At 39.5% G+C, this 25,653-nt stretch overlaps 2 protein-coding genes across 2 annotated transcripts in view; one reads left to right on the top strand and one right to left on the bottom strand.

Moving 5' to 3' along the window:
• SH2D4B (SH2 domain containing 4B) overlaps nucleotides 1-3,828 on the bottom strand; it is a 55,494-nt gene extending 51,666 nt beyond the window's left edge. Inside the window, exon 1 of the mRNA XM_066324170.1 lies at nucleotides 3,626-3,828. Within this exon, the coding sequence (XP_066180267.1) occupies nucleotides 3,626-3,809 (184 nt within the window). The 5' untranslated portion in view covers nucleotides 3,810-3,828. The remainder of the gene's footprint in view (nucleotides 1-3,625) is intronic.
• Nucleotides 3,829-22,138: 18,310 nt separating this feature from the next.
• The window catches only part of LOC136364310 (rap1 GTPase-GDP dissociation stimulator 1-like), a 30,066-nt gene continuing 26,551 nt past the window's right edge, over nucleotides 22,139-25,653 (top strand). The window contains 2 exon segments of the mRNA XM_066324171.1: nucleotides 22,139-22,225; nucleotides 22,228-22,279. Of these exon segments, the coding sequence (XP_066180268.1) occupies nucleotides 22,139-22,225; nucleotides 22,228-22,279 (139 nt within the window).

Raw genomic sequence — 25,653 nt, 5'->3', positions numbered from 1 at the left:
TTTCATTCACCCCCAAGTGAAATAATTCCTCAACATTGACTCATTCTGATACTAATTTCAATTTTAACCTTTTCTCAAGATACATGGTACCAAACAATCCAAATACAGAAGCAGGCACCATTTAGCATTTACTGCAGGTGACTAATATTATTTTCTTTAGAAATTAAGAATAAGACTACACAGATGGGCATACTATCTGGCTTGCTAAACACGCTCAACAACTAACATCTTATTCCATGGTTTGGACTTGTTTTCTAAATAGCAAATTTCATAGTACTGAATAGGACATTTATGGACAATCTGCATTGAGTGGCACTGCTTTAGAAACCAAAGCAGATTTGGGGCCTTTGGTAGTTAGTTTCCAAACAATCAAAAAATGATCATGCTAATAAGCATTCCCTAAGTCTGTTGATGATTTTAACCCTAGCAACAAGGCCTTTCTGACCTGCATATACCAATCTTTTTTCCCCCTCTGCACTTGTAGTTTTCATAGGAGAGCACACTTAAAACACAAGAACACTTCATCCTCAAGTCACTGTAGGAAGCCAAAATTGAACTCACAGTCACTGCTTTGTTTTGAAAACTCCAAGCTTTTTGTTGTCCTGCTGGGTACACACATCCCACTGGAGCAAAGCTCTTGAATCCATGGGGAATTGCAGCAGCTGGGGTATGGAACTCCAGATCAAGCACAAGTCACTTTTCAGAGCATTTTTACTTAGAGAAGTGTCCGTTGTCATTAACAGCTTCTGTTCAATCTCACTGTATCCCATCCCAAAGAGGTGGGGAAGAAAGTTTTTATATGTGGCTTTTTAAACTTTGAGGAAAACAGAAGGATTTGAAAGGCAGTGCTATAAAGATTATTCCAGGTAAATTATTATAAAATTATTTTATACAAATGCTATGCTGCATTCACAAACAACATCCACATTTTCCTGCCAACTATAAACTTTCAGAAACTCAGCATTAGGGATATTGAAGTCTCACATCTATTCTACTCTTTCAGGCTACAAAGATATCTATAAACTCAGAGTAATTCCTGGCCTAAAGAAAGTAGCATGAACATAAAAAGTGTCACACAGCAGAGTAATAAAAACCCCTTAGATTAAAAACCTCAAATCCTTCAGTTTCAAGGGAATGAAGAACATGTAATTGGGGTAGCTTTGCATTTCTTGGTAGCCACAAAAAGAGGAGTAAGACCACTCTATTTTCTACACTGTGTAACAGGCAAAGGTCTGGAAACTCATTTATATATTAAGGGCAACTGAAAATTAAGCCGCTTCAAGGTCCAAAAAATAATGATGTCAATTGTCTTCTAGGAAAAAAAAAATAAGATAAAAAAATATTATTGGCACTTACTCTGACCCCTTGAGTCTATAGGCAAGACTACTGCATAGTAATTACTATTTTATATCCACAATTTTCAGTTGACTTTTTTATCTTTTCTGTTTTAAACAAGAAACCATCTTCAGTGAAACCATTTAACATCACACTGTGGAACTGTGCAATAGAAATCAGTTAAAAGTATCTGTACAGTTAATGACCAGCACACCTGAAAGTTGTATTTTCTAACTCTGGTGCACATCAGTTCATGAAAGTAAAAAATATTTCCAGCAGAACTAGATGCCTAACTTGCAAATCTGATTCCAATAGTTCTTCACTACTGTTCTGAAGAAATCTCTTAACAGTGGGCAAAAGTCAAACCTAAGGAATACCTTTAATTGGCAATTTAAGAAAGTAAAATGGAAATGGGTTTTTGTGAAATTTAACTCAATGCGTATTTGTGACTACTTTTGTCAGAGCAAATATAATCTATAGGGTACTCTGCTGCTCTCCTTTCTCCCATTCCTTATAGATCAGAAAATTAATCACCCAGAAAATGGTCTCCTGTAGTAGGAAGCTGAACAGTTTAATGTATAATTTATATATGGAAATGTAAGTGTCAACACTGTGACAATTCATCAGATAAATATTTTTGCAGTTAGAGTTTTCTGTATCTGTCTCCCTCAAAGAATGAGCACGATACAGATTATCTCAATGATATGGTGTTGTTTTGGTATGTGGAGCTGAACTGCATTTATAATTTTTTTTCTCAGCTACAAATCAATCAAGATGAACAAGGCTTTTGTGCTGTATGAGAGAAGCTGTTCTGATGCCATCCCTCTCAGAGGGCCATTCACAGTGAGAGCACTAACATGGAAAAACCAAAAAATAAACAGAACGAGGTTTTCTAACATCCACTTTGCCACCTGTGAGGGGATATTTTAAACTCCTGTTATGGCTGACTAGGGTGTTCTGGACATCCCCCCCTCATTTTAAGGCTACCACTGTAACAGTCCATCACTTCATGCAGGTCTGTGCTTCATGTGAGCCTTGGAAAATAATTTTGCTTTGAAGCGCATTTCTAATAATAGTCTTTGAATTGATAACTGTCTAATGGGCACTTTGTAAGGGTCAGAAGGTCTAGATACTTCAAGTATGACAACCAAATCCAACAATGTCTCTGTACTGGGGTGTTTCTACCATGGGTGTGTTCAAATAAGCAACACTTGAAATGCTGATTGCAGACCAATAAACATTAAAGAGCTTTCTCAAAATCAGCTACCAAAAGTAATTAGAAATTTTGACTAATAGATTTTAATAGATTTAAAGATAGGATAAGATCTTTGGCAGGAAAATGAGTGTTTGACATATCTCTGTGACATCTTGTTGACTGAGGAATCACTGTAGTTACATTTACAAGATGAAAATGTTTTCTATCTTGCACCAGCTTAACAGCTTTGGCCTATGAATGGGGGAAAGAGCTGGAAAGCCATTTAATTCCTCTATCTTTTCTCTAAGTATTTCTGTTTATCTGAAACCACTTGCACCCAAGGCCAGTCAGTTGGAAAAGATATCTGGAGAAGTTATTTTCCAATGTTTCTTCCATCATTCTCCTATTCACTTTTCAAGTCAACACACACATTCCAGCATTCATAGCAGCCTCTGGGAGGAGCTCCATATTTCAACTACATATTGCATGCAAATACATTTCTGGTTACTTCTCTCTGGTTTTGGTCATTGGCTTGCCACACTATTTCCCTATTCCCTAAACAATCTCTTGGAGACTATTTATTAATACAGTTGGAAATTTAGTCTCATATGGTATGGCTGTTTGGTATTAGATTTATTCACAAAGAGCCTTTTATAACAAGCTCGAATTCATGAAAATATTTCCTATTCCAGCCAGATGGAAATATTTACTGCTAAGTCAAGAAACTGCAACAGCACAGGATTTTACATGACCTACAGTGAGGGATGAGTATGGCAGTGGAAAAAAAAGCCTTAAGAGTAGTGGAGAAACTTGCTTATGGTAGACCAGTACCACTGACAGAACATCAGACTCCTGGCTGAATCAGGCACTTCAAAACATCCATACTCCATCAGTAAGATGCTCCCAAAAGAAAGGACCAGCCTGGAGATACAAGGAGCAGGAACATGGTGCTTTTGCTGTCCCAGACTGTAATTTTGCCCATGGGGACAGCTGGCACTCATCCTTGCAATCTCTTCCAGATGCCTGCTGCACCACAACTGGTTGCAAGCCCACCATCCCCAGCTCTGAAGTACAGAAGGAGGTCACAAATCTTACTCTGGTTGCGCCTTGCTGTCTTTCTCAGCACAGCCTCCTCCATTCGGGCTTTTTCTTCCCTTTCCCTCCAGCGCCTCAGCTGCTCTTCTCTCATCTTGTAGAACAAGATCTGCTTCTGCTCCTCGTTCAGCTCTGCCAGGAGCTCAGGGTCAATATACATATCACGCAAAATTTGCTGCAACATGATGACTCCAAAAAAAAATAAAAAAGACAAGGGAAAACAAAAGAGAGAAGAGAAACCTGCTTCCAGTAATACCCACTACAGTGACAAAAGCCCGCTGATGGCACTCCAGAAAGCAAATTGCAGCAAAGGAGCTCTCCCACGCCTGCCTGCCCAGGAGAGGTTTGATTCCTGCTCTGGCCCTTTTTGTGCAGGCATATTCTGCTCCTTGTCTTGACAGGGACAGAGTTCTTTGCTTATCTCATCCTCCAAAGGTAGGGACAGGTGTCAAGTGAATGTAAGAAAAACGAACAGAACAGGCTAGGGAAAAAAACACATAAAATGAAAAGGCTGGGAGAAAAAAGTAAAAGTCACTTCAGTGCTCCTGACTGCAAGCCAGTAAAAATAAGGGATCCTTGACTGAACCCAGCAGCTTTGCTCCCTTGAGCAGAAGGAAATTCAGCATAGAGTCTCAGAGTTTCAGGTCAAGCAGTTCCCTTCAGCAGCAATACACTCCCAAGGGTGTGAGCGTTGCCCAGGGGTTTAAAGTGATGTCATGGTTAAAGGTATCACCTACACCAACAATATCCATGTCACTTTGGGAACTGATCTCTCCTGATAAGAGAGGAGTTTGCATATTATTTCTCAGTCTAGCCTGTTAACCAGTCTCAACAGAGTAAGACATGTTAGAGGTCATAGTCACCTGGTGTTGACAAATACTGTCATGCAGCAAATTGACTGCAATGCTTCTAAAATTAAAAGCAGATGTTACAAAAGCCACGAGAATCCTGGTATCACTTTATAAATAAATTAATATGAATTAAACAAGACTAAGTTCTCAGCAATCCATGCAGACTATTCAAGTCCTGATGTTAATTTTTTTTCCACTTGGTGACTGGAGAAAGTGACAATGCTGCTCTTTCAGGAGATTATAGCTCTTTACTATGTAACAGTTTTATCAAAATCAGCCAAAATAGTATTTCAGCACTAGGGCCAAAAGCCACTTAATTATGTAAACAACCCAAACCAAAGCCCATCACACTAAAGAGCAAACCCTCTGGATTCAGGAGCCTGTTTTCACTGGGCGGGGGCTCAGCTCCTCTGCAGAAGGATGGCACACTGTGGGAGGGGGCCACTTTGTGCAACAGACCAAAGTGTGGCCACTCAGAGGCATAAAACACAGATCACACCTGCAGGCTGAGCCACATCCCACTGCTTGATTTTTACACAAGAAGGAAAAGAAAGAGCAGACCTATGTTTCCTCACAAGAAACCTGCCTTATAGATAAGGAGCTATCAAAGGTTTATATGACTTCCATGATCTCATATTCAAAAACATTCTGCTAATGCACCTATTCATATGTCCTTCTTTTGAGGTATGCAAAATACTATTGCCCTAATTTAAGTGGAAAATCAAACTGATATAAATCAAAATTCCAGTGAAGACATTCCAGTGAAGACAATGCCAAAGAAACTGTAATGATGCCTTCAGCTGAAACAGGATTTCAGAACCCATCATGTAGGGGCTGTAATGAGTGGAGTCCACATGCTACTCAGCAATTCAGGATCAGTCTTATGTATGGATTTTATCTCCTAAAACAATTTTGTCTCTCGCCTTTATTATTACTATTATTTTTTAAGAAATAGAACTCAGTAAGAAAAAACCTAATATAAGAAAGATTTTTTTATGCTTCTCTATTTTATTTAGTCAGGTATAGAAAGGGGACACCCTGAGGGGGTTGGCTTTTGTTTCTTCACTTCTATTCAATTATGTTAGAGCTGTGGCTCCACATTTTGGCACTAATTGAAAAAGACTCACCTTTGAAAAGGTTTAAGGGCAGGCAGTTTCACTGTTTTACTCATTTGTCATCATTCTTATTTTATTTTGCTTGACTTTACAGACCAGAAATTAAATCCTTGATCAGAAGCTATCACAGTGAAAAGAACAAACTCTACATCATGGATTATATGTATTTGAGCATGATAAGCAGCACCATTTCTGAATAGCATTCAGCTGCAGAAGTAGCTCAGGATGGAGATACAGAATGCAAACATTCAGGCAACTACTTGTAATGTTCAATGAGCAACCACACAAGGAAAAAAAAAAAAAAAAAAAAAAAAAAACACAGCAAGAGCAAAAAGATGAAATGACATTTCATGAACAATCCATTGCCTGTAGATTATTCCCCAAAAATATTTGAGGATGGTGACCAAGGGGAATTCATGTGTCAGGAATATTTTTTCTTTAACAAAATAAAAATTCACATGTGGAAGTGTTATCATCTAATTACAGCAGCAAATTTTATCAACTTCCTTATCATAGATTTCATCCCATATGCAGCAATCCCATAATAAAAAAACTAGAAATACAAAGGAGAAGTAAGGAAGATAAAGAAACATCCCATCCAACATAAGCCAACATCCAACAGAAAAAGAAACAAACATCATAAATTTTGTCATTAATTTTTAACCTATTAGACACTGATTCTCATGGCAGTTTATGTTTCCACAAATATTCCAAGTACATAGATGGAATTATCATGATCTCTCCTGATTGCTCAAAAAATTAAGCAAATCTGAGGCCCAAAACAACATCCTCTAACACAACTCTTGCTATTTCTAGGATTAGCTGGTATTTTGTCAAGTGATGAGCTTTGCAACTCCAACCAACATAGAGTCAAGAAAGCTGAGTGATAGGAAATAACTCAGACAAAACAAAAAATAAAACATTTATTGCAAAATAATTATTCTCTCTCTTCCTTTCCCAGGCCTGATTAATATATGGATAAATTAGTGACTCAGAGGAGCAGGGAAATTTCTGGTAAGAATGCCTGCTTCCTGATTGCGGCCATCCATCATCTTTCCAGCCTTCATGGGAAGCATTTTGAATAGTTTAGAAGAACAATGAACTCTCCACTGCTTTTCCACCTTGGTTACCCCTAGTTCAACAGTCCAAGCTAAGCTAAAAACATTACAGAAACATTACAACTCAACAGCTGACACACAAAAGAAAAGTGACGAATAATGGAGTTCTTTGTTGGCAGTCATTACCTTACAATAATTGCCACACAACTTGATGCCCTCAGTCTCTGCAAGGAGCCCAGAGGTGTTTAAAACTTAAGCTTGGAATTTCTTTTAATCTTGAATGGCATCTTCTGGGACTAGACACACTCTGTCCCACCTCTGGTGTAGCCTAAGCACTCCTCAGTGCTGCTACTAGAATCCATCTCTTGGGGAAGGGGAGGAAGGGAGAAGAAAAGGTATAGAAGAACATTTTTGTTTCATTTTTTTAAGAAGGGAAGTCCTCTATTGGATAAGAGCTGAAAATCTCTTCATCCATTTTCCTCTGAGCATGTGCATTTTCCATTCCCTGAACTGAACAGCTCACTGGCAATGCTGATTATTGCTGAGCCAGAAGAACAGCATTTGCATTTTATGACACAGCCATAAAATCTTCTTGAGCCATGTAATTTACATAAAAATATCGTGCTATAACCTACACATTACAGGGGAAGAGAGGGCTGTGATGCATCTCTCTCCTTAAAGAAAGAGATATGATAAAGAAAAAAAAAAAAAAGTAAAAAAAATGTGGCAATCATATTTTCCAGACTGTGAACTCCATGGTCTTAATCAATTTCTTGTGGTTTGTGTCTTTATATTTTCATTTTTTAAGAGGAAGCAGCATGCAGTATTTTAATTTTTCAAGTCCTGCTACGTCAGCATCAAATGGAGAACAGTAGAACCTGGAACTGAATGGTGCAGGAGGGAGCTGACCATGCAAAAGGGGAAAGGTAAAATTAACATTTGGTTGAGGTCTCTGAAACCTTACAAATCTGTCACTACAAAAGCAAATGTGCTTTGGCACTCCCCATGAACTAGCCTTATGTCTGATTTTCAAGTTGCTGTTAATTAAAAGCTAGAAAAAACCAAAACCAATTGAGAGCCATCCCTTCCGCACCTCCTCTTTCACAGACGGGCTCAACAAAACGTGCCTGGTTTTGCTCCATTTCCATAGTCAAGTCTGTGGCTCCCTCTAAGGGCTGAAACGAGTTTCTCAGCAGCACACTCTGCAGCTGGGTCAGAAGGATTGTTTCCCTGAAGCTACTATTCCATTACAAAGCACCACACAAAGCAAGAATGAGGGTATGTTTTTCCAGACCTTCCTTTTCCATAGAGCTCTAGCATCAGTAAATCAGACTGCAGCATGTTTTGGAACATGGTCAGGCTTTGGATGCTCATCACCTTCTCTGTACTCTTTCAAGATTTCTGTTTCTACAAGGCACTGTGTTAACTGTAAATAAAAGGAAAATTTAAAAATTTGAGATATGTGTAGCAAAATAAGAATTAAATAGATAGATTAAAACCTCATCTTAATGTAATGAAATACAGCAAGATAGCTACAAACCAGTCCATGAGAACATATGTCATATACTGTCAGTGTTACAGCTGCAGGTGAAATGATGCTAACTGGGGATTTTAATGGTGCAATGAAGGTTTACAGTGGCAGGAATCTCATCAGATAGACGGGGTTTGTTTGGTTTTATTTTAATTCAGATCTGTTATTCCTCAGTCCCACACAGAAATCAGACAATCACAAACATAGAGAGCACTGACAGCAGGGAAAGCAAAGGGATGGCAACTAATGCAGGGAAAGCAGTATGTGCAGTCCAGGGCTGCAGAGATTACAGCCATCTGTCACTACTCCAGTCTCCCAAGGTTAGTTCTGTACTCTGCAACACTACCTGCCCTTCAGAAGAAGTCCCATCAGTGATTATTTTTGCCTGGCACTGTGGCAATCCTGCCCAGCAAGATGACTTTAGGGCTATCCCTTTGTGTTCTGTGCCACAGCTGTCATACACACAATTACACTGGAGCCTGGGATGCCTTCAAGGTTCAGCACAATTTATTAGAGATTTGGGGAGCTGAGTGGAAAGGGCAGCCCTTAGATTTTTCTTCAAGTAGATAATAGATATTCCAAATTGTGACCTGTATTACAAAGGTCTGAGTCGTATGTTGAATATATACTTGATTTTTATTGCTACAAATACACTAACAATAGCAAAACAAAGAGCTGGCAAGTCCCATTATCATTTTTCAAATGGAAAATAAAGCACCCACTATTAAAATAATTCAGAGTGAAAATGAGTAAAGTAAACCAAACAGAAAAAAAGGCCTAAGTTCCTTGACAGAGTTCATCTGAGAAAACTTGGTAAAAAGGCTACAACCTCTGTTCCCTAAGCCAGGCACTGAAGAGAGACTTTGCAGAGGAAGGGCATAAAATGATGACAGACCACTCCCATACACTGCAAGTAACTAGAACAGAATTCTTGGTACTTCAGCAGCCTCTCGCTGGGATTGTGCTAATTCAGTTAGTGTATATCTCATTTGCAAAACAGTAAAACAGTAATCAAGCCCTTCAGGCTGGGCCCTCAGCTACAAATGGGGTGTACTTGGTTGACAGGCAGCAGGCCCTACTTAGGAAGCAATTACAGCTCACTAAATGTCTGTAGGGATCCAACCTTATCAGATTCAAAGGCACATTGGTAACAGCCTCCAAGGACTTTCTTGTTCAAAAAGATACACAGAGCACACTGCCTCTTGCCCTGCTATTTACACTTCCTTGATCACATCAGGATCTTGTGTTGCGCTGTACAAAACACAGCCTGTGCTGACACTGCAGGCCAGCTTTGTGCTGGGGAAGTACAAGATACATCAGTCCATCTGTTTCTCAGCAGAAGTCTCCAGTGGAGACTGAAGGAGGCCATCCATGACCCTTCAAAGCAGAAATGGTGACCTTTCAACTCTGAAGTGATAGGCTTTTCTTAAGGGTCTATACACCTTTTCTTTGTATTGATTTACCTCTATCTGATCTTTATAATGATCTGTTAACCAAGAAAGAAGCTCTAAGTGCAGACAGCTGCCTAAAGAATATTGCTGTGGTCTGCTCTTCTTTCCCTGCCCCTCAGCACACACCTTTCCAGACCCAGCTGCCTGTGTAACAACAGGACACTTACCTTCAAGCAGGAATTCAGTATTCTCCTTCACATGAATTACTTGCTTTGTGTATCAGCAAACCCCAAAGAGACCTTTGAATTCCATGACCTAATTGCTACATGAAATTATTCCAACATTTGGTATGTTTTCAGTGAAGTTCATTACAATAAGCTACCCAAGAGATATCATGCTCTACATTATGCAAGTTTCTACTCTCAGATATATATTAACTTATGAAAATGCTCAGTAAGTTCACTTTTTTCCATCTCACCGTAAGTGCATCAGAACATATCATGTGAGAGCTAATTTTCTTTAATATACTCCCTGGTACCATTCAGCTGCATTATACATAATGCAGCAGTCATAGCATATCAACTTCACATCATATCAGACACTGCATTATGGCAGCTGAATTGATTACTTGTGTAATTGAAGGGCACCAAATAGGAAAAATTTTAATCATTTAAGTGACTCATCAGCTTTATATACAAAATGTCTTGCTTTAGTGGCACCATGCAGGTGACTAGCTTTCAGGCCATAGCATTTTTGCCCACTTAAGCCACTTCTTATTCTTGTTATCTTTGTTGGCAGTACAATCCTACGGATTTATAAAAGGCAGAGCATAAACTGAATGTTGACTATGAAGGACTTCTTTTAACTATCAGACCCCCTGTTTGCAAGACCTAATAAAAATCCAGCTAGACAAAAGTAGTTTAGTTTCTAATAGGAGTTTCTGTGGGTCTGTTTTTGTTCTGTTGTTCTCTTTTCTTTTTTTTTTTTAATTTTAATATTTCACTCACCATAAGAAGCCAGCCTTTTCTGTGTTTTCAAGGGTCAGACAGAAAAATCCACAAACACTTTTGCTATCATACTGTTCTTTCATTTTCAGCTTCACTTGCTGCCTACCTCCTAAGGTAGCAAAACCTCCACTGCAAAAAATAAAAGTGCCTAACTTGCTGCTGCAGATCATTTTCAGCACTTTCCATGTCTTGCCACTGAGGTGCTGCTCAAATTTTAAAAAGCAGTACCTAAAGGATTTTGAAAATCCTTCCCTTTTACTTGAAGTCTTAAGACCTTTTCCACTGCTGTCACATACCATGGAACAAAGAGCAGCTCAGGACATTCCTGAAACTTACTTGATTTTTTTTTTTTTACATTTTTTTTTCTCTACTATAATCATCTTCACAGTTTCAAACCACAAAACCTGCATTAAGCCCACTGACTTATTTTCACAATACAAACATGAATAGCTTTGGCATCCATGTCTGTGCTCCATTCACCTGACAGAAAATACCCTCTTCAAAGCTATTTGCAAAATTATGACAGATCCAAGTTTCATAATAGGGATGTGTCCCTATCAATCCCTCACGGCAGACTTATGAAGTAAGAGCAGCTCTATTTCATTCTCTCTGCTCTTGTCATATCCTCAGTCATGAGAGTCACATCCTCATTCTTTTCCTACAGTGCCATGAACTGCACTTCTCCAGGCTTTTCTTTTCTCCTAAGTTTCTTCTTTTTACATTTCTACTGCTGCTTCCCACACTAAGCCTCCACCCACTGTCACCAGCTTCTGCCTGAGGATGACCAGCTCAAGCAATTTCATCCCTGCTCCTCTCATTGCAACAGAGGGCAGCAGTGTTTTTATGGCATCACAACTTTCCCCTCTCCCGACAGGAAGATGAGCCCCTCTACATTCCCCATGATCCAAACATGCAGAGGCAATAATCTCCATTATATTATACAGTATGACCACAAAATGACTAAATACTCAGAGCTGATTGAGGAATTTCTTCCTAAGTGACACTGTACCATACAAGCTAGTTCATGCAAAGAGACATAACATGAATTGGGCAAGTATTCTAGTCACTCCTGAGTAACAAGAGATTCAAGCAGGTTATGGGCACTGCTCCAGGTCTTTCTATCATTTTAGTAAGCCACCCGAAGCCACCCCCATGCCCTCAGTTTAAAAAAAAGCCTTATTTCTAATTGCCAAACAAGCATAATTTTCATGTGTTCATATAAATACCTCCTTATTTTACCATGGTGCAATGAGTGAGCTGCCCAGGGGCCAGATGTACCACTACCACAGTTTTATATTTTCCTACTCTCTCACAGCTCCCCATATGGATCATCAGCCGTGGGAATCTCTCCCACTCCCTGCAAAGCATTGGAAGACACAAACTGCTGTCAGCTGCCCTCAGAAATCTGGAGTAGGGTTCAGATTCAGCCCCCAGAGCATGCTCCAGCCACAGGCATAGTCATGCCTGTAATGGTCAGAGTCCCCAGGTAAAAGCCACTCACAAGTGGCTGCAGCTGCCCGTAGGTCCATTTCTATCAGAGTTGGAATAACCTTGAAGTTTGTTTAGCACATCACTGATTAAGCTCCTGTCATATTTTCTTGGTTCTGATGTCTCATACCAAATTTACTTAGCACACTCCACACCAGCTGTTGCCTTCCTGACAGTCCCAGTCTTCACTTCCACAGAACATTTGCCCCGACTGCACAACCCAACAGCTCTGAGCTCTGCTCCGCTCACACCACCACACACTGCTTGAGTACTGCTCTGCTCCAGCTCACTGCTCAGCAGCTCACTGTTCTTCATGCTCAGCCTTCCCTCAGTCCTCTCCTCACACCCCCAGGCTAGGGTCACACACAATCCCATGGCCACTGTCTGTGCAGCCTGTGACCCAGCTCTCTGTGCCAGTCACAAATCTTCCAGAGAAGCTGGGCTGATGGTGCCCTGGAGTGTGCTGCTACCTCCCTGCCAGACCTGCAGGTAGAAAAGAGCATTTATTCCTCATGAGGGCAAGCAAGCAGGTCAGCTTCTGAAAGTAAAAGTGAGAGTCAGGGAATTCATCTCACAGACACCATAAACTGCACTGTGGTTCCAAGTGTGAACAGTGGAGCAAGACCTTTATTCTTCTCATGTAACTGGTAAAATGTGATTTGTATAGTAGAGGTGGGAGTTTTACATTAATACTCTTGGGAGTTTCAACTCACTCATCAGTACGTTACTTCTTATGGATACAAACAGTTCCTCTGGCTAAATTATACTGATAATCATCAGTCTCTCAGTGAGATGATTCGTACACTGACATCAAACTGGTTAGTGAGAACTTCTTAATTTTTCACAACTGCCCCCACAAACAGTTCTGTGCAAACTAAATTAGCCACCAGTTCTGAGCCCTAGAGTGCTCCAATGACCCCATAAAGGCATCCCATTTTCTCCTATGAAATTCAGAAAGGTCACAGATCTGTAATGTTCAGCCTTTAGAACAATGCTACAGGGATTACTGGGTGAAGGTGTAATGGCTTGTGATGATCAGAATGTTCCAGTAGTCCCTGCTGGCTTATTTACTACTTATTTACTTATTTACTTATTTACTCACCCAGGAGTGAGACAGACTGCTCCTAATGGAGCTGTCATCAAGCACATCAAAGAAATCAGCACTTTAAAAGTATAAATGCCAGAGCTCACTGGAGCAATGCTAGACTTGTACCGAAAATTTTATTTTTAGTCTTCAGTTTATTCAGTTAAAGTAATAATCCTTATAAGCATAATTATTATGGAAAATAAAACAAGAGAATTTTCTATCCCTCTCCAAATTTTATTGGAATTGCCTGCAGATATGTCAGCAGCAGAGACCCTACTTTGTTGTTCCAGCTGTTAAAGAAAATATAGACTGAAGCAAGCATTTAACTTTATGCTGTATAGTCAACTTTAGTAAAATCAATGGGATCAGCTAGACTGTGCAATATTAAAGAGCTTTGTAGGTCACTGAAGGAATGGGATCAGACATTGTATTTTCCCTGAAAAAGCACAGTAACTACCAGGGACTATTATGTGATATGTGTGGGAATAGGGTAATACAGGCCAAATTCTTATCCCAGAAATAACCCTTTGGAAGCCACAGGGAAGCTCACAAAACCAAGTAAACATTCAGCTGAAAGGCCAAAGAGCTATAAAGACTCTCTAGAACAGTGGATTGTTTGGAGAAAAGATGCACATTCAGGTCCCTTTGGGCCAAGAAAAAGTAGGTAGAGCACTGTAAGAGCCTTGAGGCTTCTCTATGCTGCACAGGATCTTGACCTCCCCCAACTCCACACCCTTCCCACAGATCCCAAAGCAATGCAAAGAGTTTGGCTGAGCTCAACAGGACTCCGGTCCCAGAGACTGCATTTTACTGCATTTTTTCCCGTTCTATTCAGCCTCTCTTCCTCTGATTCTACAGAAATACTCAGAGACTGTATTTCTTCAGTTGTTGCTGTTCCATTACAAAAATGCTGCATTAAAACCTACTTTATGTAAATAAAAGCCACTGTAGAGAAAGATGGTCAATATTTGCATCCTTTAGGAAGGATACTGCAGGAATTCAGTATATAGAACAGGGACTAAATGCCTGTTTAGAAAAAAGAACAAGCTACAGGAGGATGCAGATGGTTGATACAGGAAGTCAGTTTAAGGTCACAGTTGAATTTAAGATCAGAACTGAATTTAAAAAAGAAGAAAGGAAAACTATTATAAAATAAAAATAAAATAAACAGACTACAATGTTTCAATAAAGCAAGAGCTCATGTTTTAACTACTAATATACTAGATCTTCAGTTAGAAACTATGCTGGACAGGTGGAAATTGTGAAATTACAGCTGAATCCAGATTTCCACAATGTTTGCCTCCCAGAAATTCATGAGCTTCTGGACTATGATCTATTTTTCATTATGAACAAATTCCCTTTTTTTTTTTATTAGTAGGTTGAACACAAAGGTGGTTCTCTGCTACTGGTATATTACTGTATCTTGCAGTTCTTATATATCAACAGAATAGTTTGTACCATTAATGATATGTGATCTCCCAGTGAGCAAAGATATTTTGTGATTTGTTTCTAAATATTCAATCTAAAAATATCATATGCAAGGATATGTTTCTGTGTTTACACACTCCTTTATCACACAAGGACTGTAAAACAACACATATGCAACTGCACTCAAAAGAACAACCCTAATTTCATAACTTTTTATGCCTAATTATATCTTTTCCTCAACAAAGTGAAGTGAGATGAAGAAAATGCACAACAATCTCAGAAGAACACACTCAGTTCTGAGCATCGTAAATACTTGCACATATCCTTCCCTTGCCATTTCTCTTTTTAAGTTTATGAGTATCAGCAACAAATCTTTTTTGTGGATTTTACAGGCTTTTCTGTGCCCTACAAAGCCAGAATTTCAGATAGTTTCAATAATTTCTGGTTTTCTTAGGAAAGAAAAGAAGCTATATTTTTACCTTCCAAGCAATTTTATAATACCATAAGCAAAAATGCACAAGCCCTTTTCTCTCTGAACAAAGCAGCTGCTGGATTGCTTTGCTGCTCTTCAGAACAGGCAATTCTCCACTCAAATGATGGAGAAGAGTGTTCATTTCAGGAACCTGTCACAAGGAACAAGTGTGGCTGGGTTCTCTGTATCTTCTAGAGACCCCCCCAAAGATCAGCTGGAATGATCTTCCAATATCCCTAAGTGAGGACTCTGGTCATTTTTTATACAGCTGAGCTCTAGGACCTACATGCTTCTTTCTCTTGATATTGCAATTTTCACTGCCTCAGGAGACAGATTCAAAGCCCAGTGAATGAATTCTGACTTGCAGTGCTCTATTTCCAGCTCTCTGTCTCTTGAGCCTCAGCATGTGCAACTAAAGGAGAACCAGCCTAAAAAACCCCTCCAGCTATTAAGGAAAACTATTGGAAGCAAATCTTCAAATCCTCAGAGGACCTTAGAAAGGATTGACACCAAGAATTATTCTCAGCAGTGAAAAAGTTCCTCTGATCTCCATTATAAACTGAATAAGAACAGCAGGATTTATATAACAATAGGTAATTAAAAAGTGGCATAGAAGATACTGAATATTTCACTAACATTCGTTCTTAGTGTTGCTTGAATTCCGCAGTCAAATACATGAGCTCCCTGAGCCTGACAGAGATAAAGCACAAATAACTGAATCTAATACCTGCTTCTAAGCCTTTCCCCTGAGCAATAAATGTACTAATTGCAGAAAGCTGGAGCTAGCTTTCCTTTTGTACTCCACATGTTGTCACACATGGATGAAAATAATTAGCATTTATCAGAAGGATTTTGGCTTTAAAAAGTTCAGTGAAAGGCTAAGTATTTTGGAGATGTATCAATAAACATTTTATTAAGAAAGGCTGGCTGGAGCTAGGTCTATCTATGCCAGTGAGACATTCTCATTGCTCTGGCCCTAAAACTAAAATCTTGGATGTACCTGATGAATTCCCATCTAAACCTACTCTCAGCAGACAGTAGGGAGAACAGAGGTGTGTGCACTGTAGCCCATTCCCAAACCAGCTTTGTGAGTCTGGCTGGGTATCTCTGCAGCCTTCTAATAGAAATACCAAGGTTTCAATTCCAGAGATGACACCTCAGTACAGCTCTCGTTGTGGAAATACACAGATGAAGCTAAAATCTTCCAATGTAGAAGAAAATGAAACATCAGAACCTCCAAATACTTTTCTGAAACCAAGCTTCTGTTGTGTAGCCAGCCTCTACTGTGACACACAAGGAAAAAAATTATTTTTTTACTGAACCAGACAGGAAGAATGAAAAATCTATAGCTAATTTAAAACCTGCCTGCTACACACAATATCTAAAATATTTTCCAAATGCATAGTGGCAGAACAGTTCTCCTAAACAGGGGATTTGCTCAGTTGCCCTCCAGATCATCATTGATACTCCCTTAACCATTGCTTAGTCTCTAAAAAAGTCCATTAATTTTCTTTCACAAAGTTTCTTACCAAGGTCCTGAGGAAAACAAGAAAAAGGATTTGAAAGTAAGTTACATGAAAGGACATGATTCTCCCAGCCTCAGCAAAACTAGAGAAGCTATAGAAAAGTTACTATCCCTTTTCTTTTTTCCCTTTCTTTTTACACATGAATAAACTCTTAGGGTTAACTTCTGACAGCCTAAGATTTCTATTATGCTAAACATTACAGCCAGAGAAACAAGGAATGGAAATCTGGTCTGTGCTCATGATAATAAAGGGTTCCCAGGTAAAAGAGGGTTGCAATGGTTTGTAATGAAACGGTCCTTTGGTGACACAGGTCCCCAGCCCCTGCCCCACAGAGCAGAGCTCAGGAACATGGACTGAGATTGTTTAGGCTTTACTGCCTTAATGCAATTCACAGATTTCTAATTCACTCCAAGGACTCATTACCTAATTACTAAGGCCTCTACTCCAGGGACAAAGGGGAGAATTAACCCACTTTAACCCCTTTAATGAAAACCTGCAAAGAAATAAACCTTTGTACTCAGCAGCTCAGACACAGCTGCATCTGTGCAAGTCTGTGCCACAGCCTTCCAAGCAGCCCGAGGACTTCCATGGGCAGCAGCATCTGCACAAACCCACCAGACTGCAGGAACACACAGCAGCAGCAGCCTGCATCACAATAAAGGTGTGTGCTGGTCCACTAGGACTGAAGTGCAAGACTGGCAAAGTCAAAGTGAAACTCAAGAGTGTGAATGACCTGGACTGAGCTCCCAGAAACCACTCCCTAAAGCACTCCCTAAAATGTTGCATAAATGAAGGATAGTAAATCCAAATCCATTGCACACAGAGCTCTCACTTCTCAGCATGAGGTGGTTTGGTCATCCTCCTGAGCATAATGCTGCTTACGCCTTGAGGCTAACCTGAACTTCTTCTGTGACACTGTCCCAGCACCAAATGAGTAAGAACAGAGTTTTGAAACCCCTGAGAAACATTAGCACGTGAGACTCATAAAATTGACTCATACAAAATAGAAATCAGAGCATTGCAGCACTACCAACAGCTTGAATTTTCACATGCAAGCTTCCAAACTAAAGTTAAATTCTGCCAGGATCACAAACTATCACCATTTCTTTGCTTTCCAGAAGCATCTCCTAGCAATGAGGACTGAAATGACTGATATTTTCCACCTTCCTCTTTTCTTAGAAAGGATAGTTTCTTCCTGGTTCCTAAAATCACAGACTTCAATTCCATCAAGTCTCTGTCCATCACAGCAATCTCCCAATCAGCTGCTTTGAAATGTGAGTCAAGGGAAAGTCAGGATATGGTGGTGTTTTTTCCCTCAGCTGAAGACACTCAGGCTGACAGGCACCTCATTCCACTCAGTATTTTTATCCTGCACTAAAAAGCATAAAAATCTGTGGGTGTATGCATATTTTTATTGCACCAGCACCACACAAAATAGAAAGCAAGAAGTAGTGCAGAAAAATTGCACTAGGGGAGAGCAGAGACAGATAAAAATATTGAAAAATAAATAGATTTGCAGGATCTAGATACTTTATGGATGTATGGAATAGGACGCCTGAAGTACTAATGACTGTCACTGCAAGGGTTGCTGCTTTTAATTAATTAGGAGTATCAAGCTAAGCCAGTCTGGAAGTGAAAGAAGAGTGACAGCAGCAATTTGTACAATTTTGGAACAAGGTTTTTTTTTACCATCAGGAAAGGTTCAGTTTGGGAATATGACCATTAGGTATATCCCATTAAAACCCCCCCTGAACAAACTGCCAGAACTCCAAACATGGTCCCTGGACATGCATCAATTCTGTCTCTAGCGAGTACATGGGGACCAGAGTGCTACACATTCATAGTGGCAATTTATCCTGGATTTGGCGATATCTGCAGCCTACTCAGACTTGGAGTTACAAGACTATAAAACAACGAGAAATATAGGACAAACAATATGCTCAGATCACATTCAACATACACAAGAATATGTAGAGTAAATCCAGTGCACAATAGATGTGTGTGCTTCTTTTTAGGAAGTCCTGGACAGAACTCTGGTAGCTGTAATTACATGTTTTTCCTATAAGAATATATAATGATTTTCATAATAAATCAGAAGTGTATCTCTAAGCTCAATAATGGGATTTGCTAAAATGGATTCCCCATCAAAGTACTGCAGAGTAATCTGAATGGCAAAGGGCAATAAATCTCTGATGTCCTGCACAAGGCTGGAGCAGCACGCAGGGAGGTGCAGCCACATGTCTCAGAGCACTGTGATGCTGGGCACTGCTGCCTGTGTCCCCATGGGAAGGATGGCCCTCACTGTGCATCTTGATGTGCTGCTGTACATCAGCCTATTCCCAATTCTCTCTCCAAAGCAGTTTACTGAAGCACAACCACAGGCTCCAGCTTGCTTCTCCTCTCAGATATGCTCACCCTCTGCTCTAACTCCTCCACTCTCCCTTCTGTTCTGTTAGGTTTATTTTCATCGCAGTTGCAGAAGTTTCGTGCTGAGCAAGAAAAATCATAGTTCCTTTTCTAAAAATCTTTTGAAGTTTCCCAAAATAACTGCATCTACCAGACCTGTGAACCGGACCAAAATACCCTTTTCACTAGTATTCAAAGGCAGAGAAGATAAACAGTGCTATATATGAAATCAGAGTATGTTCCCCAGTGCAGAGAGTCCTTTCAATAAGTTTTTTTTGGTATTTTACTTCTCAGACCAACATAGATACACACTGTCCACTTTTTTTTTCCTCCTAGGAAGAGGACAGTTTACTTGAAGCCACAATCAAATGAATCACATTTCTAACTTGTAAAAAATTAAAGCAGCAAATTAACTCTCAGATGAGAGATACATCACAGTGCAGAATATTAAATTAACTTAACTTAAAGCAATCCATCAACTAAGAAAGAAAGAAAGACTCATCCATTTATTCTAGATAATTTCTTTTGCTGAAAGGAAGTTTTTTCATTGGTATCTGCAGAGAAAATAGTTTCTCCCTGCCTATCAGCCCTGGGATGTGCCCAGAAGAGGAGGCATAAACACAGCTCAGGTCCCCCAGGTGCAGGCCCAGCTTTACCCCAGAAGCTGTAGAGGCACAGGGCCTGCCTGAGACCCCAGCACATTGTCCCTCTCAGCAGGGCTGCCCAGTTAATGCTTCACCAGAGCTGAGCTTGTTCCTCCCCTGAGGAGCAGGGACACTGCTGGCTCCTCACTGCCACTGACCCTCTACCAGGTTACTGATAAGACAGCTTTTGATTTTCCAGTTTGGTATAAACTTTTCCAGTGAAAAAATTGCTCCCTGTGCATTTGTACAGCACCCAGCACAATCAACACCTGATGCTAGTAAGAACCTTGTGCAGTGTCTCTTATAACAGATTTGCAGGCTTATGTGCAAACAGAAAGAGCATTTTAGTTTGACAGTGCTGCGGTCAATAAATTTGGATTCCCTAACCATCTTATTTTTCCACAATCTCTGAAACTGATTCATTTGCATATAAAATCACAGTTCATTTGGCACAGGATTTCCATACCTGGCTGCTTGTCAGTGCTTTGTGCAGTGTTATGAACCTCTGTTCCCCCATTAGTATTCACTGCAGCAAGATGATGAATGACACTGAAGATGTGTTTATCTGATGTGATTTCTTACTTGTCTTCACCCATTTACTATATACCTCATTTTGTTTCTTTTGTTATCTTTAGTCTTTTACCAAGGAAATCTGTTAATTTTTTTCCCATTATTACCATTTTCTACATATCCATGAGCCTGATGCAGCTTCTTTGAAAAAATTCCTCTTGACTTCAGAACGCACTGGAGCTGGCCCCTGTGGAGGATGAATGTGTCTGGCATGCTTAATGCTGCAGTACCACCACCTACTATCCTCTCAGGTTCTAGGCTCTTTTGAGGCCTCACACTTTACCAGCTCTGCCAATAAATTATGAACATTTACCTCCCCTTGCTTGCATTTCAGAAACATCCCAACCTCTGGCCATGCTGACAGCATGTGGCAATCCTGCCTAAGCCTCAGGCTGCACTGTGACCTCAATAAACAGCAGTACCTGTGATACCCCAAAGCCCACAAGAACCAGTTCACCTTGTCCATCTCTGAACCAGCAGGAAGGTCCCATCATTTTGTAGCACACAGCTTAATCCATGGCTGATCTTGGTCTCTTTTAAGTGGTCAAGAATATGTGCTCCACTCTAAAAAGCATCTCTAAAAAGCATTTTTTTCTGGATATGACAATGCAAATATAGTGCAGTACACACAAGAATTTTCCCCATTACAGGATGGGAAGGTAGCAATCTTTACCTTAGGACTTTTATTTTCCAATTGATATGTAACTTTGCAGGACATGTCAGTTCAACTGGAAAAAAACAAATAATGCAGAAAGAATTCAGCTCATCCTCCCTCTCCATAAACCCAGCCAAAGGGACCAGCTTTTTAATTATCGAGCAAGAGAGTCAGTAAAACATCTCCACTCCTTCACAGGATCCTCAGGCTCCAAACTCATTATCAGATGGCTTTTTAAGAGTCAGCAAATTAAACTCCCTCCAGCATTATAATCACCACAGTGATTATAATTCCATGGTGCAGTGAAGTTTTAGGATGCTACAGACTTGGAGCCACTGTTACAACCACAGACTGCAACACACAGCCCCCACCAAGCAGCACCACACTGGGAAGCTCAATCTGCTTACTGGAACAATCTTTAAATAGTATTAACTGGCAGACAGCATTTCCTCCAGCTCAGGCTGCAGCAACACTAGGGGCTTGTAATGCATCCTGAACAGAACAGAGCACATGCTTCGTAAGCTGTCCTATAACTGGCTCTCATTTATTAGAGACTCAACTCTCCCATAAAGTGAGCTTAGAAAGGCAACAGAGAAAAAAAAAAAAAAAAAAAAACCAAAAAAAAACACCCCCCAAAACACACCACCCACCCTGTACATTATTTTCCAACTATTGCTTCAAAACCAGCAATTTTTTGATAACCATTTTTTTAAAGCCATGCTTTTTTTGATAACCATTAAAAAATAATAATTGAGAATATTTCAGAAAGCATTCTACTTGATCAAAAACAGTAAGGCAGAGATGGCACCTTCAGGCTGTAAAGTTTCCATTACAGAAAAAAAAATATCCTCTTTTACATTTTAGCCACACACTTGAAAGATGAGTGTGAAGGGCTTGGACCATTTCTCAAGCATTTAGCACCTGCCAGGTGAGGTCCAGGTAGGGATAAAATCTGGCTAGACTTTAGAATCAGCTTCTAGGATCACTCTTAAATCTGGCTGTAAGTAGATGCCAATTGCAATTTAGTCTCTCTTGTTGGAACTCTGTCCCTTATTAGATTCAATAATCACTCTTCTGAATGACAGCAGAGGGAAATTCACTAAAAACTGTTTTGAAGATCTGAAAGTCTCTCTCCCAGTGTGACAATTACTATGTTTCCATTTCTGTTAATGACATCTAAGAACCGGAAACAAAAGTAGTGGTGGAGGATTAAGTAATTATGGAGTATTAGATGCATTTGAAGAGCAGGGTCACAGAAAAAGGCAGGAGGAGGAAAGAGTGAGCATGCTGTGGGCTGATCATCAGCTTGAAAGCTATAAAATATTCCCCCTTATTCACAGCGTGGTAGCTGTAAAGGACACAGACTCACAGTACAGATCAGCTGTTCTTTATTGTCCCCATTCTGGAGAACTACAGCTTTTATGGGTAAGTAAAGCTCTTGTTAAATATAGATAGATACAATCTCTAGTCTGTGATTAATTTTCTCTCATCTAGAAAGTGCAGATGTCTGTGACAGAAATGGAAAATTAATTTAGGATCATTTAAATATACAAGTGTAGTTCTATGATAAATGCAATACTGTAGGTGACCTAAAATTCTTGTGTCTTCTATTTCAAACAATACTTAACACTTACAGTCACATGAAAATTAAGGCTGGTTTAAGGAAAACTAGCCAATTATGAGAATGGCAGTAAAAAGGGAACTTAAAGCACCGAAATATGATGAGTTCTTCTGAAATGTAAGTATTTGAAAGAGAACTGAAGTTCATTCCTCTCTATTGACAGTACAACATCCATCAAAGCAAATATGCTCACATGTGCCTCTGCAGACATACTGCACTTTGCCAAGCACTGCTGGGAGGACTGCAGCTGCATTTAGGTGGTCTAGCCTTTGAACATGCTTCTTTATGACTCAACCCTCAGCATAGGTAAAGCTGGATGCAAGCCCTTAGCCATGACCTTGCCAGGTGAAAGGGATGCTCTTCATACAGGATTTAAAAATATACCTTTGAGACTTTAATTTCCATTTCCAGATCATTCCAAGGAATTGGTTAACTGGATCAAAGGGTTCAGCCTTCCACCTTCATTCACATGATGGCAACTCACGTCACAGCTGCACCTCGTGACATAAGCAGAACTAATCTTAGTAATTCTCAATATGTTTAAGGGTGAAATAATCTCCCTTTAAGAGCAGTATGACAACTGAGCTGCCATTTAGAGTAATTACCTTCCTCATCAAATCAAATGATTATTCAAGTAAAGTTAATCATCCCAGTAGTTTTGGGACACTGATAAAAAAGCAGGTCAAAATTTAACTTTAAAGCACTTTAAACAGTGAGAGAGATGGGCACAAAACATAAGTGGACGAAACCAGTATTAGACAAGTACTGCTTCTGGCCAAACTACCTCTATTTATACAGGTCATTTCTGTAGGACTGACTTTCTATTGCAATTCATGTGGTGACAGCTGAACTTGGTGGATTGTTTCTTCTACTCCTACATCATTTATGTGTACCTGTCCTACTTTCTGAATGTTCTGCTCAGAAGGCTTATCCTTTTGATTTATTTGCTGGTCGTGGCTCAAAGTTTTTATTCCCACTTGTGTTCCTGCTCTTTCCAGCCTGCTTTTGCTCACACAGCACTGTTCCACAAAACTCTGGGCAGGATAATAAGAAACTATGAACAGAAACCCACACAATTCTAATTACAGGTTTGTCAAACTTATCTTAAAAAAAAAAAAAACAACAACAACAAAAAAAACAACACCAAACTTATTCATTCATGTAAAATCATATAACAATTCAGGCAATTTTTAAATGTAGGCTGTGCTACCTTCCTTACAAATAAAAATACTAAAGCCAGCCTGGACAATATTACAAATTCCTTGTGTGTGCAGTTTTCAGCATTCCCCAGCATCTCACCATTTGCTTCAACAGCATTATAAACCCATAATACATCAACGCCATAGGGAAATCCCACAGCTGCTGCTTTTAATTCAAGTTGTTTTTCCTTCTAGATTTTAAAGCATTGTATCAGATGCACTTAAATAAATCAGAGTCAACAAAGCTTATTGCTGTCTAGAACCTAATAAAAATTCAGCCACACTCATTCTGTAGTACTAGAAATAGACTGCACCAAAGGCAATAAAGCCACCCTGACCTGTACAGGCTGCAGGAGGGGAGACACGGTCCCAAAAGTAGTTTTGAACCAATTCCTCAAAGGGTCTCAGCCTCATTTATGAGGTCGTTTGTGTAACAAAGCTCTTGCAATTGAGATAGGATGAGATTGTGTCTGAAGGTTCATACCCTGTATGTGTTTCCATCTCTTCTGTTCCTAAGGACTTGTTTGTATCACACGGTCACCAACAATCTGAAAAAGAAACCAAAAAGATGAAACAATCCCCCCTTCTTGCTCTGTTGCAATCCAACTTTTAAAATCCGTTTGCCTACATCTATCATTCTTGTGCTTTGGGATCCCTCCACACGCATTAAAAAACCTAAATTAAGTAAATAAAATACAGTGTCGCTTGGAAAGAGCTAAATTATCTTTTCACTATCCTAATATCAAAATCCAGTTTCCAGGGGGAGCTGTTTTCTAATGGAGATACAATTTAAATTAAATCTATATAGAAAAAGTAGTTCATTCAGGGCCCAGTCCAGGGAAGGACAGTGACTGTACATGGTTATTTAAAAATTGGAATGGGGACCTTGCTATGGTCCTTTGTAGTTAAGAGTACAAAATTATGTCCTGTCCAGTTTGAAAACATTTGGGAATAAAAGAAGCTCAGCTTTACTGAAAGATCTGTAGAAACTCCTTCAAAAAAAAACCCAATTCCAGACAGGAAAAACAAATACCCATTTAAAAGAAATTAGCCCATGTTACAAATTACAAAATATTTTGAGACTATAAGAAATATCAGAAGTATTTGGAATCAGCACTGTTCAATGCAGATGTTAAAATATCTAGCATTCCAAAACTATTTTATCCAAATAATGTCATCATTCTTTAACTCACTTGTGCAAAAAAAGTAGAACAATAGGAAGAAATCTAGTCACAAAGTAATTCAGCCAAGACAAGCTCAGCACAGCAGAAGAATCTTATGACCTGCTCAGAGACAGTCTCTCCCTCCTTTTATTAAATGTTTCTTTTTCTGAAAAGCCCCTCCCACACACTTTGATAATGTTGATATTAATAAAATTATTTAGATCATTTCTAACAATTGCAAGCATTTCTTCCAGACAAATAGAAGCGAGAGACACGAGCCAAGATTTTTGAACCTGATATTTCTAGGTAATGTCAAAAAAGCTTGCACAGCATTATGGAAACACAATTTTGTCCAGCAAAAATCTTATTGCAACCTTCAATGTCGAGGGAACACCAACCCAGTCATGCAGCAGAGCTCAAACCTACTCACACAGGGCAGGTAATCAGGCCAACATCATTAAGTTAAAATAAGAAATTACTCAGAAAAAAAAAATTGGATTTGCAAAATCCTTAAGACACTTGTGTCCATCTGCAAATATTTAAAACCTGATCCTTCTTGCTCTGCTGGGAACAAGCATAAAAGTAGCACTTTATAGATATTGATAAAGTGCTGCAACAATGAGCAGATTCTGCTGAGCAATGTGGGTTTGGAGCAGAGCTCTGAATTGTAGGACATCTCTTACAGCAGCATGTTACTTGCATTAAGCATCGACAGAGCTTGTAAGGCCATGGCTTTCAAAATGTGTGTCAGAATTGAGAATGATCTTTTTTTGCAGTATCAAGTCTCTTATACTGCATAAAAATAGCCAAACACAC

The sequence above is a fragment of the Sylvia atricapilla genome, chromosome 8 (genome assembly GCF_009819655.1).
Source record: "Sylvia atricapilla isolate bSylAtr1 chromosome 8, bSylAtr1.pri, whole genome shotgun sequence".
In the NCBI taxonomy this organism is placed as follows: domain Eukaryota; kingdom Metazoa; phylum Chordata; class Aves; order Passeriformes; family Sylviidae; genus Sylvia; species Sylvia atricapilla.
The sequence above is the reverse complement of the archived record's forward strand: the minus strand, read 5'-3'. Positions and strand labels throughout refer to the sequence as shown.